The sequence below is a fragment of the Siniperca chuatsi genome, linkage group LG14, assembly GCF_020085105.1.
Source record: "Siniperca chuatsi isolate FFG_IHB_CAS linkage group LG14, ASM2008510v1, whole genome shotgun sequence".
Classification (NCBI taxonomy): domain Eukaryota; kingdom Metazoa; phylum Chordata; class Actinopteri; order Centrarchiformes; family Sinipercidae; genus Siniperca; species Siniperca chuatsi.
The window spans coordinates 16,200,141-16,214,166 of NC_058055.1; the positions used below are offsets into that span (position 1 = coordinate 16,200,141).

The 14,026-nt window shown below is 38.4% G+C and overlaps 2 protein-coding genes across 2 annotated transcripts; both read right to left on the reverse strand.

The window, feature by feature from the left end:
• Positions 1-711: 711 nt before the first annotated feature.
• Positions 712-8,888, reverse strand: LOC122888773. The gene is made up of 12 exons (XM_044223614.1): positions 8,295-8,888; positions 7,971-8,054; positions 6,940-7,023; positions 6,339-6,467; positions 6,171-6,245; positions 5,974-6,037; positions 3,250-3,284; positions 2,925-3,008; positions 1,897-1,980; positions 1,557-1,640; positions 1,301-1,429; positions 712-1,207 (listed from the first exon to the last, which is right to left on the reverse strand). Exons 1-12 carry the CDS (start codon positions 8,545-8,547, stop codon positions 933-935), a joined length of 1,380 nt encoding a protein of 459 aa, XP_044079549.1. The 5' UTR covers positions 8,548-8,888; the 3' UTR covers positions 712-932.
• Positions 8,889-10,792: 1,904 nt separating this feature from the next.
• Positions 10,793-13,729, reverse strand: LOC122888199 (cerebellin-2-like). Its single transcript, XM_044222289.1, has 5 exons — positions 12,917-13,729; positions 12,593-12,676; positions 11,627-11,710; positions 11,388-11,516; positions 10,793-11,294 (listed from the first exon to the last, which is right to left on the reverse strand). The coding sequence occupies exons 1-5, from the start codon at positions 13,251-13,253 to the stop codon at positions 11,014-11,016; spliced, it is 915 nt and encodes a 304-aa protein (XP_044078224.1). The 5' UTR covers positions 13,254-13,729; the 3' UTR covers positions 10,793-11,013.
• Between the last annotated feature and the right edge of the window lie 297 nt (positions 13,730-14,026).

Sequence of the window (14,026 nt, forward strand, 5' to 3'; positions counted from 1 at the left end):
GGGGCCCATAGCCCAGGCTGGGAACCACTGAACTAAACCATCTAACTGTACATAAAATAGTTTTAAGTAATAAAACTAGCCTAACCTCAAATAGCTACAACAGTAAAATGCTGCTTATGCATTGTAGCATCAGCATTACCAGAAATAATGCCATAATATACACAGTATATACAGCATATATCAATAATATATCGGTTACAGGGGACATTTTTCTGCAGAACAAACTTTTACTTTAGAAAACTTCACCACTGGTGCCGATAGTTGCGTTCATTCAACAACTGTGTATTGTTATCACTTCGAAAATAAGAAAACATTATACTTCATACCAAAACTTAGCATCTTTTCTGTTATTAGAGAGTGAATCTACAAGTAGATTTTTTTTTATCACTGAATGCAGACATTGCCTTAGTGAGAGGACTCAGAAGGACACGAATATATATTTTAGGTAAACTTTTTAAGTTTTCTTCAGTCTATGAAATTTCAGGTACCAACATAGATTTTGTCTTTCATTTACCCTCCCACATCCCAGCTTGGGTTAATATGGCTCATGTAGTGTATCAATAAAACCTCACTCAGGCTTTACAGCATAGATTGATCCAGATTTGAATCTAAACAGGTACAGTATGTGAGCATCAGTGCGGTTCACGGAATTGTCTCGTGTAAAGTTTCTATATGAAGAACTACACTCAATCATAAACAGAATCCAAACACTTCAATGCATCTTCGATTTATTTGAATGTTGTTTTCATGTGATGACACTAAAGGGAGGTCAGATTCAGAATCACATTATTTGATACATGCAGTAAATGTACAGACATTTGTCTTGGAGGCAGCGGTGCTGAGATATATCAGGATTTTCTAAAGAATCCCAGTGTAGCCAATAACAACAGGGTTTGTGACTAATCAGTCACACAGCAGCCTAAACAACATCCTTACAGTGGGAAGAGAAGGAAGCCACTGAAGGTGCTGTGGTTATCTCCATCGTCATAGAGACCAAATCCTAATGGGAGATCCAGATGAATTTCATCTCCTGCTATCAGCTCCAAGACAAGAGCGTTAGTGAAATAACCTGCATTTTTCTTCCACTCCGCATTATACATAATCCTTTGGTTGTTCTTGTACATAATAATACCTATATTATCTATGTTGTGACCAGACACAGTGAACTGGAGAGAGTAGACTCCTTTGACTGGTGCTATGAAGAAACCTACAGAGTAAGAGTAGAAAATGAAAAACAGTAACAATGGATTTATGTAGATTTACATGACCACACATGCTCATGTGACCTGCAGTATATTACCTGTAGCTGGATTGTAAGCGTTGCCAATGTTGGTGAAGACCTTGCTGTATTTCAGTGTGATGTCTGTGTTGTATGGTCCTACACGTCCTGCATTAGTCAGAGCTGTGTAAAAGGCCACCTTTGGTTTCTCTGTTAACACAAAAAAGAATTTATGTCATTAAACTTAACCTGGACTAAATAAATAACGTATATGTGTGTGTGTGTGTGTGTGTGTGTGTGTGTATGTGTGTTGTGGATAAGTAGATACAATCATCACCTGCATTTCCTCTCTCCAGCTGGTCAATCCTGGACTTGCTAATGAGAAGTTCACTCTCACTGCTACTCAGTCTGGTCTGCAAGTCTGGAGTTGATGCAATGACAGTGAATTACAGAGCAGAGCAGCCATCAAAACTGCAAACTGTTAACATGAACAACACATTTTACACCGTATGTTGACCCTCATCTTATCTGTTGACCCAAAATTCAAAAATTTACTAGAAACTACTGTAAAAAAAAAAGTCCATGACAAGATTTAACCATATTTAACTCTCACTGTCCAGCAAGTCCTAATGCCTGTGTGTGTGTGTGTGTTGTGGATAAGTAGATACAATCATCACCTGCATTTCCTCTCTCCAGCTGGTCAATCCTGGACTTGCTGACGAGAAGTTCACTTTCACTGCTACTCAGTCTGGTCTGCAAGTCTGGAGTTGATGCAATGACAGTGAATTACAGAGTAGAGCAGCCATAAAAACAGCAAACTGTTAAAATGCACAATACATTATATACATTTGACACACTATGTTGACCCTCATCTTATCTGTTGACCCAAAATTCAAAAATTTACTAGAAACTACTGTAAATGTCCATGACAAGATCAAACAATATTTAACTCCCAATTTCCAGCGAGTCCTCGTGCCTAAATGACAAAACATGGTCCTTTGTTTGTGCCGTCCAAAACAACTAATATGACTGTTACAAGCAATTCATAAAAGTAATTTTATCTGACACACATGTGGTTAAGTTTATGTTAAGTTTAGGCAACTAAACTTTTAGCTTAATTTTAGTGGAAGGTTGTGGAAACAGAGGCCAGAGGGCCAAAACACATCAGTCTGACAATAAAGTTGTTCTTAATACTGTGAGTGTTGCTGGAGTTTTTGACCAGTTAAGACTTTTTTTCCCTTGTCCATGCACCTTGCTACTTGTTGCTAGTAGGTAAAGTTGTGCCAGAGTTACTTTACTTGTCCAGACTGAAATATCTCATCACTGGATGGATTTTCATGAATTTTTGTTCAGACATTCATGTTCTCCAGAGGATGAATCCTACTGACTTTGGTGATCCCCTGACTTTTTCTCTGGCACCACCATGAGGTTGACATTTGCTGTTTTGAGTAAACTGTCTCAAGAACTATTGTATGGATTGACTTGAAGTTTGATACACATATTCATGTCCCCTTAGGATGAACTGCAATCACTTTGGTGATCTCATAGCTTTTCATGTAGTACCCTCATCAGGTCAAAATTTTGTCCAAAACTTCAGCCTCAGCTGCGCTTTGTGTTTAGTTCTAATTAGTAAATGTTACTATACTTACATAGAAATTAACAAACCATGAAACTAATTAAACCATCATGTTTTTCAGTGAAATACCTGCATTCTTCTTTTCTAGGTCACTTGTTTTGCTCTCGGTGGCAGTCAGTCTAGTTCCCAAAGATACCAGTTCTGTGGCTTGGACTGAAAAACAGAAGAAGTTGGATTTTTGTTTGTGAATGTTTAAATTCATTTCTAAAACAGTTTAAATAACACAACAAGCTCTGATGTATTTTTTTATTAAAGGTGGCGAAATTATTCTATCCATACAATAAAGATTTATTCTGGAGCTCACAATAAGTGCATCAGTGCACTGACACACTTCAGTCAAACTCTCAAAGGACAACATTATCAACACTCAACAGGAAAAGTAGCTAGTCTGTACCAGAATTCTCTCTCTGCAGCAGCTGCACGTGCACACTTAAGCTCCACCACCATGTCTCTCAGTGCCCTCACCTCCACCCAGATGTCAGGGGTGGTTTGCTTTGTGGTTTGCTCGGTCGATTCCTCAACTGCATCTCTTGGAGCTGTCTTCTGAAACTGGCTGATCTCACCCACCTCACCGAGGCCTCCATCCTCCCCCTGAGCCCCTGACCCACACAGACCGAGCAGCAACAACAGTAAACCAGCAACCCTCATTGTCCAGTTACACGTCTTCACAAAGGTACAGTGGTAGAGTTGGTCTGTCTTATATAGTCTCCAAACTTCAGCTGGCTGAACGAATGGGAACACCAACAAGTGTTTTTGTTTGACAGTTTGATTCAAGGACTCAGATTATTCAATATGATCTCTGTGCTGGTGAGAAAATACAAGCTGCTACAGGCTGGTGGAACACTTTTACTATGATACCCTCTCATGCAGTCACAGCTGCTCATACAGCGTGTTTATTAATACACACACACAGACAAACACTCACAGAAACACACACTTATCCTAATGCTGAGGACTTTTAGTGTGACTGAGGTTATCTGATTAAATTCAGAGAAGTTTTCTTCACTCTGTCTCACTACTTTTCTCGGTCTCTCTGATATATTATAAATCAATATAAAACTGTCCTCTGACAGAACATTGCGATAGACATCTTATATTATGATTTTTGTATCTAATTAATTATTTGTTAGTCAATGAAGCCCAGAGAAAGTTAATATCTGTTGTCTTGAGCCCTCTGGTGGTAACCCAAATACTTTATATTCTCCCTTGCCTTCCGGCAGGGACCAGCAGACTGAGAAACAGCTTTTTCCCAGAGCTGTCTTCCTACGGAACTCTGCCCCCGCTGATTCCACCGTCACCTCATATACCACATGTTCATTTGCACTACTGGACTATTTATTTATACATATACCTCATCATTTGCACTCCAGTACTATGTACTGAATACTGCAATAACTCATCTACTGCACTGTTAACTATTTCTGTCCATAATTATAATTACTTAATATTCATTGCACTACTGTGCTGCCCAGTCCAATTCATTATTGTACATATCCATCATTATACTTCTGTTTATAGTAATGCCATCTGTATATAATGTCCATAGTAACACTTGTAAAATATTTTCATAATATTGCTCTATCCTGCATTTATGCCCATACTTTATATCCTGCACTTGCTTATTGCACTTCTGGTTAGACCTAAACTGCATTTTGTTGCCCTGTACTTGTGTAATGACAATAAAGTTGAATCTAATCTAATCTAATCTAATCTTAACTCAGTTTGGACAATACAAAGGTCCTTCAGATTGCTGAACTATGGTCAGGGGTCAAAGGTCAGGAGTCAAATAATCATACATTCACACTCACTAGATATAAAGTAGAAACTTTCCTTTAGCATTTGAGTGACTCGCACTGTGAAGGTTTTGTTTTTACTATTGATTTTGACATAAGATAATGAGCCATGATTTACACTATTTTATAATATTTTGGTTACGTTTTTCATCACTTACTTTACATACATTTTTATAGATTAGACATCACTTTGACATGATAAATACATTTCTGGTTATCAGTGTAAAAACAAACAATAAAACATGAAAAAGATTTAGTTTTTTTTAAACAATTGTGTTTATTAATATTGTGATCAGGTTACCTGACCTGCATGTCTTTCGAGTGTGGGAGGAAACCGGATCACCCGGAGTAAACCCACGCAGACACGGGGAGAACATGCAAAGTCCACACAGGAAGAAGAAGAGGAGTTGGGATGTTGAGTGGGTTTGGGAGGGTTGTTTAGGGGGATTAGGGGTGAAAGAGAAAAGGGTTGTGGGGGTTAGAAAGAGATAAAGGATGTTTCATCTCTCTCTCCTTCGTATCCTTCTTTTCTTTCTTCTCCTTTTCTCTTTGTGTATTGGCATCACTTTGAAAATAAAAACAATTGATACAGAAAACGTTGCTTCTTTTTGTTGTTAGAGACTCTACAGGTATTTTTTTTCCTGAATGCAGACATGGCCTTAGTGAGAAGACTCAGAAGGACATGAACAGATATTTTAGGTAAACTTTTAAAAAATCATCATACTTCTAAACCTTCAAAATGTACAGAGAATTATATAATTTACATCAGTACCCAACAACTTAACATACATAGCAAGTGTTGTTTGAAATAAATCAAGTTACCTTTTGCTTCTGTCTATGATACATGATACACAAATGGTGAAATTTCAGGTACCAACATAGATTTTGTCTTTCATTTACCCTCCCACATCCCAGCTTGGGTTAATATGGCTCATGTAGTGTATCAATAAAACCTCACTCAGGCTTTACAGCATAGATTGATCCAGATTTGAATCTAAACAGGTACAGTATGTGAGCATCAGTGCGGTTCACGGAATTGTCTCTGCGTGTAAAGTTTCTATATGAAGAACTACACTCAATCATAAACAGAATCCAAACACTTCAATGCATCTTCGATTTATTTGAATGTTGTTTTCATGTGATGACACTAAAGGGAGGTCAGATTCAGAATCACATTATTTGATACATGCAGTAAATGTACAGACATTTGTCTTGGAGGCAGCGGTGCTGAGATATATCAGGATTTTCTAAAGAATCCCAGTGTAGCCAATAACAACAGGGTTTGTGACTAATCAGTCACACAGCAGCCTAAACAACATCCTTACAGTGGGAAGAGAAGGAAGCCACTGAAGGTGCTGTGGTTATTTACATCATCATAGAGACCAAAACCTAATGGGAGATCCAGATGAATTTCATCTCCTGCTATCAGCTCCAAGACAAGAGAGTTAGTGAAATAACCTGCATTTTTCTTCCACTCCGCATTATACATAATCCTTTGGTTGTTCTTGTACACATATAATACCTATATTATCTATGTTGTGACCAGACACAGTGAACTGGAAAGAGTAGACTCCTTTGACTGGTGCTGTGAAGAAACCTACAGAGTAAGAGTAGAAAATGAAAAACAGTAACAATGGATTTATGTAGATTTACATGACCACACATGCTCATGTGACCTGCAGTATATTACCTGTAGCTGGATTGTAAGCGTTGCCAATGTTGGTGAAGACCTTGCTGTATTTCAGTGTGATGTCTGTGTTGTGTGGTCCTACACGTCCTGCATTAGTCAGAGCTGTGTAAAAGGCCACCTTTGGTTTCTCTGTTAACACAAAAAAGAATTTATGTCATTAAACTTAACCTGGACTAAATAAATAACGTATATGTGTGTGTGTGTGTGTGTGTGTGTGTGTATGTGTGTTGTGGATAAGTAGATACAATCATCACCTGCATTTCCTCTCCAGCTGGTCAATCCTGGACTTGCTAATGAGAAGTTCACTCTCACTGCTACTCAGTCTGGTCTGCAAGTCTGGAGTTGATGCAATGACAGTGAATTACAGAGCAGAGCAGCCATCAAAACTGCAAACTGTTAACATGAACAACACATTTTACACCGTATGTTGACCCTCATCTTATCTGTTGACCCAAAATTCAAAAATTTACTAGAAACTACTGTAAAAAAAAAGTCCATGACAAGATTTAACCATATTTAACTCTCACTGTCCAGCAAGTCCTAATGCCTGTGTGTGTGTGTGTGTGTGTGTGTGTTGTGGATAAGTAGATACAATCATCACCTGCATTTCCTCTCTCCAGCTGGTCAATCCTGGACTTGCTGACGAGAAGTTCACTTTCACTGCTACTCAGTCTGGTCTGCAAGTCTGGAGTTGATGCAATGACAGTGAATTACAGAGTAGAGCAGCCATAAAAACAGCAAACTGTTAAAATGCACAATACATTATATACATTTTGACACACTATGTTGACCCTCATCTTATCTGTTGACCCAAAATTCAAAAATTTACTAGAAACTACTGTAAATGTCCATGACAAGATCAAACAATATTTAACTCCCAATTTCCAGCGAGTCCTCGTGCCTAAATGACAAAACATGGTCCTTTGTTTGTGCCGTCCAAAACAACTAATATGACTGTTAACAAGCAATTCATAAAAGTAATTTTATCTGACACACATGTGGTTAAGTTTATGTTAAGTTTAGGCAACTAAACTTTTAGCTTAATTTTAGTGGAAGGTTGTGGAAACAGAGGCCAGAGGGCCAAAACACATCAGTCTGACAATAAAGTTGTTCTTAATACTGTGAGTGTTGCTGGAGTTTTTGACCAGTTAAGACTTTTTTTCCCTTGTCCATGCACCTTGCTACTTGTTGCTAGTAGGTAAAGTTGTGCCAGAGTTACTTTACTTGTCCAGACTGAAATATCTCATCACTGGATGGATTTTCATGAATTTTTGTTCAGACATTCATGTTCTCCAGAGGATGAATCCTACTGACTTTGGTGATCCCCTGACTTTTTCTCTGGCACCACCATGAGGTTGACATTTGCTGTTTTGAGTAAACTGTCTCAAGAACTATTGTATGGATTGACTTGAAGTTTGATACACATATTCATGTCCCCCTTAGGATGAACTGCAATCACTTTGGTGATCTCATAGCTTTTCATGTAGTACCCTCATCAGGTCAAAATTTTGTCCAAAACTTCAGCCTCAGCTGCGCTTTGTGTTTAGTTCTAATTAGTAAATGTTACTATACTTACATAGAAATTAACAAACCATGAAACTAATTAAACCATCATGTTTTTCAGTGAAATACCTGCATTCTTCTTTTCTAGGTCACTTGTTTTGCTCTCGGTGGCAGTCAGTCTAGTTCCCAAAGATACCAGTTCTGTGGCTTGGACTGAAAAACAGAAGAAGTTGGATTTTTGTTTGTGAATGTTTAAATTCATTTCTAAAACAGTTTAAATAACACAACAAGCTCTGATGTATTTTTTATTAAAGGTGGCGAAATTATTCTATCCATACAATAAAGATTTATTCTGGAGCTCACAATAAGTGCATCAGTGCACTGACACACTTCAGTCAAACTCTCAAAGGACAACATTATCAACACTCAACAGGAAAAGTAGCTAGTCTGTACCAGAATTCTCTCTCTGCAGCAGCTGCACGTGCACCTTAAGCTCCACCACCATGTCTCTCAGTGCCCTCACCTCCACCCAGATGTCAGGGGTGGTTTGCTTTGTGGTTTGCTCGGTCGATTCCTCAACTGCATCTCTTGGAGCTGTCTTCTGAAACTGGCTGATCTCACCCACCTCACCGAGGCCTCCATCCTCCCCCTGAGCCCCTGACCCACACAGACCGAGCAGCAACAACAGTAAACCAGCAACCCTCATTGTCCAGTTACACGTCTTCACAAAGGTACAGTGGTAGAGTTGGTCTGTCTTATATAGTCTCCAAACTTCAGCTGGCTGAACGAATGGGAACACCAACAAGTGTTTTTGTTTGACAGTTTGATTCAAGGACTCAGATTATTCAATATGATCTCTGTGCTGGTGAGAAAATACAAGCTGCTACAGGCTGGTGGAACACTTTTACTATGATACCCTCTCATGCAGTCACAGCTGCTCATACAGCGTGTTTATTAATACACACACACAGACAAACACTCACAGAAACACACTTATCCTAATGCTGAGGACTTTTAGTGTGACTGAGGTTATCTGATTAAATTCAGAGAAGTTTTCTTCACTCTGTCTCACTACTTTTCTCGGTCTCTCTGATATATTATAAATCAATATAAAAACTGTCCTCTGACAGAACATTGCGATAGACATCTTATATTATGATTTTTGTATCTAATTAATTATTTGTTAGTCAATGAAGCCCAGAGAAAGTTAATATCTGTTGTCTTGAGCCCTCTGGTGGTAACCCAAATACTTTATATTCTCCCTTGCCTTCCGGCAGGGACCAGCAGACTGAGAAACAGCTTTTTTCCCAGAGCTGTCTTCCTACGGAACTCTGCCCCCCGCTGATTCCACCGTCACCTCATATACCACATGTTCATTTGCACTACTGGACTATTTATTTATACATATACCTCATCATTTGCACTCCAGTACTATGTACTGAATACTGCAATAACTCATCTACTGCACTGTTAACTATTTCTGTCCATAATTATAATTACTTAATATTCATTGCACTACTGTGCTGCCCAGTCCAATTCATTATTGTACATATCCATCATTATACTTCTGTTTATAGTAATGCCATCTGTATATAATGTCCATAGTAACACTTGTAAAATATTTTCATAATATTGCTCTATCCTGCATTTATGCCCATACTTTATATCCTGCACTTGCTTATTGCACTTCTGGTTAGACCTAAACTGCATTTTGTTGCCCTGTACTTGTGTAATGACAATAAAGTTGAATCTAATCTAATCTAATCTAATCTTAACTCAGTTTGGACAATACAAAGGTCCTTCAGATTGCTGAACTATGGTCAGGGGTCAAAGGTCAGGAGTCAAATAATCATACATTCACACTCACTAGATATAAAGTAGAAACTTTCCTTTAGCATTTGAGTGACTCGCACTGTGAAGGTTTTGTTTTTACTATTGATTTTGACATAAGATAATGAGCCATGATTTACACTATTTTATAATATTTTGGTTACGTTTTTCATCACTTACTTTACATACATTTTTATAGATTAGACATCACTTTGACATGATAAATACATTTCTGGTTATCAGTGTAAAAACAAACAATAAAACATGAAAAAGATTTAAGTTTTTTTAAACAATTGTGTTTATTAATATTGTGATCAGGTTACCTGACCTGCATGTCTTTCGAGTGTGGGAGGAAACCGGATCACCCGGAGTAAACCCACGCAGACACGGGGAGAACATGCAAAGTCCACACAGGAAGAAGAAGAGGAGTTGGGATGTTGAGTGGGTTTGGGAGGGTTGTTTAGGGGGATTAGGGGTGAAAGAGAAAAGGGTTGTGGGGGTTAGAAAGAGATAAAGGATGTTTCATCTCTCTCTCCTTCGTATCCTTCTTTTCTTTCTTCTCCTTTTCTCTTTGTGTATTGGCATCACTTTGAAAATAAAAACAATTGATACAGAAAACGTTGCTTCTTTTTGTTGTTAGAGACTCTACAGGTATTTTTTTTCCTGAATGCAGACATGGCCTTAGTGAGAAGACTCAGAAGGACATGAACAGATATTTTAGGTAAACTTTTAAAAAATCATCATACTTCTAAACCTTCAAAATGTACAGAGAATTATATAATTTACATCAGTACCCAACAACTTAACATACATAGCAAGTGTTGTTTGAAATAAATCAAGTTACCCCTTTTGCTTCTGTCTATGATACATGATACACAAATGGTGAAATTTCAGGTACCAACATAGATTTTGTCTTTCATTTACCCTCCCACATCCCAGCTTGGGTTAATATGGCTCATGTAGTGTATCAATAAAACTTCACTCAGGCTTTACAGCATAGATTGATCCAGATTTGAATCTAAACAGGTACAGTATGTGAGCATCAGTGCGGTTCACGGAATTGTCTCGTGTAAAGTTTCTATATGAAGAACTACACTCAATCATAAACAGAATCCAAACACTTCAATGCATCTTCGATTTATTTGAATGTTGTTTTCATGTGATGACACTAAAGGGAGGTCAGATTCAGAATCACATTATTTGATACATGCAGTAAATGTACAGACATTTGTCTTGGAGGCAGCGGTGCTGAGATATATCAGGATTTTCTAAAGAATCCCAGTGTAGCCAATAACAACAGGGTTTGTGACTAATCAGTCACACAGCAGCCTAAACAACATCCTTACAGTGGGAAGAGAAGGAAGCCACTGAAGATGCTGTGTTTATTTACATCATCATAGAGAGTATAACCTGATGGGAGAACCAGATGAATTTCATCTCCTGCTATCAGCTCCAAGACAAGAGAGTTAGTGATATGCTTAAGACCCCCATCTTCCTTCCACTCCGCATTATACATAATCCTTTGGTTGTTCTTGTACACATATATACCCACAAGACCTGTGTGGTGACCACACATAGTGAACTGGAAAGAGTAGACCCCTTTGACTGGTGCTGTGAAGAAACCTACAGAGTAAGAGTAGAAAATGAAAAACAGTAACAATGGATTTATGTAGATTTACATGACCACACATGCTCATGTGACCTGCAGTATATTACCTGTAGCTGGATTGTAACCGTTGCCAATGTTGGTGAAGACCTTGCTGTATTTCAGTGTGATGTCTGTGTTGTGTGGTCCTACAGTTCCTGCATTAGTCAGAGCTGTGTAAAAGGCCACCTTTGGTTTCTCTGTTAACACAAAAAAACTACATTTATGTCATTAAACTTAACCTGGACAAAATAAGTAATGTGTGTGTGTGTGTGTGTGTGTGTTGTGGATAAGTAGATACAATCATCACCTGCATTTCCTCTCTCCAGCTGGTCAATCCTGGACTTGCTGACGAGAAGTTCACTCTCACTGCTACTCAGTCTGGTCTGCAAGTCTGGAGTTGATGCAGAGTGAATTACAGAGCAGAGCAGCCATCAAAACAGCAAACTGTTAAAATGCACAATACATTATATACATTTGACACACGTATGTTGACCCTCATCTTATCTGTTGACCCAAAATTCAAAAATTTACTAGAAACTACTAAAAAAAAATCAAACAATATTTAACTCTCAATTTCCAGCGAGTCCTCGTGCCTAAATGACAAAACATGGTCCTTTGTCTGTGCCGTCCAAAACAACTAATATGAGCGTTTAAAAATGATTCACATAAGTCATTTCTCACCTGCCCCTTGTGTGGCAGGTTTGGTTAAGTTTTGACAAATAAAACTTTTTATTTAATTTTAGTGGAAGGTTGTGGAAACAGAGGCCAGAGGGCCAAAACACATCAGTCTGACAATAAAGTTGTTCTTAATACTGTGAGTGTTGCTGGAGTTTTTGACCAGTTAAGACTTTTTTTCCCTTGTCCATGCACCTTGCTACTTGTTGCTAGTAGGTAAAGTTGTGCCAGAGTTACTTTACTTGTCCAGACTGAAATATCTCATCACTGGATGGATTTTCATGAATTTTTGTTCAGACATTCATGTTCTCCAGAGGATGAATCCTACTGACTTTGGTGATCCCCTGACTTTTTCTCTGGCACCACCATGAGGTTGACATTTGAGGTTTTGAGTAAACTGTCTCAACAACTGTTGGATGGATTTACTTGAAATTTGGTACGCATATTCATGTTCCCTTCAGGATGAATTTTTTAAATGGACTGAAATTAATATTACATGCAACGATGTGTATATGAAACCTTTAACACGTTAAAATAAAAGCATAGAAATTAACAAACCATGAAACTAATTAAACCATCATGTTTGTCAGTGAAATACCTGCATTCTTCTTTTCTAGGTCACTTGTTTTGCTCTCGGTGGCAGTCAGTCTAGTTCCCAAAGATACCAGTTCTGTGGCTTGGACTGAAAAACAGAAGATGTTGGATTTTTGTTTGTGAATGTTTAAATTCATTTCTAAAACAGTTTAAATAACACAACAAGCTCTGATGTATTTTTTATTAAAGGTGGCGAAATTATTCTATCCATACAATAAAGATTTATTCTGGAGCTCACAATAAGTGCATCAGTGCACTGACACACTTCAGTCAAACTCTCAAAGGACAACATTATCAACACTCAACAGGAAAAGTAGCTAGTCTGTACCAGAGTTCTCTCTCTGCAGCAGCTGCACGTGCACCTTGGTGACCATCAGCTCAGCTTTCAGTTCATTCACCTGGTTCTCGCTATTTTTCACTCTGGCCTCCATGTTTCTCAGCTCCACCTTAAGCTCCACCACCATGTCTCTCAGTGCCCTCACCTCCACCCAGATGTCAGGGGTGGTTTGCTTTGTGGTTTGCTCGGTCGATTCCTCAACTGCATCTCTTGCAGCTGTCTTCTGAAACTGGCTGATCTCACCCACCTCACCGAGGCCTCCACCCTCCCCCTGAGCCCCTGACCCACACAGACCGAGCAGCAACAACAGCAAACCAGCAACCCTCATTGTCCAGTTACACGTCTTCACAAAGGTACAGTGGTAGAGTTGGTCTGTCTTATATAGTCTCCAAACTTCAGCTGGCTGAACGAATGGGAACACCAACAAGTGTTTTTGTTTGACAGTTTGATTCAAGGACTCAGATTATTCAATATGATCTCTGTGCTGGTGAGAAAATACAAGCTGCTACAGGCTGGTGGAACACTTTTACTATGATACCCTCTTATGCAGTCACAGCTGCGTTTATTAATACACACACACAGACAAACACAATGCTGGATGCTGTGTTAATTGGCTACATTTGATCTCCACTAAATAGTATAAATATCAATGTCATGTAATTTAAGTCACAAATGAATTTGCTTGATTTGTGACACTCTGATGGACTGAAGTGTACACTTGTTACCTCCATTAAATTTAAGTTTTCAGTCCTAAATGATAGTAGGTCTTTTCAAAACACATCTGAGTCATTCTGAAAAAATTTGTGGCTTTTCACCTATAGACTGCACTACAGCAACATGACCATACCTCAGTGGTAACGAGTCTGACTCACATGAAATTTTGCACAATTCATCCTTGTACAATTTACCAATATTGCTGGACAGGATGTAGTTATTCTGCAAAACTCCTAGCCACCATCAACTGATCAGACATCAGATCATCTGTAAATATTTGTATTACAAAAGAAAGAATACAAATAAAGAATGTTCTTTGATTAAAATAACATATTTAGAGGATTGTGTGACCTCGATGGGAGTGTTCGCTCTGGAGTTAAGCATTTT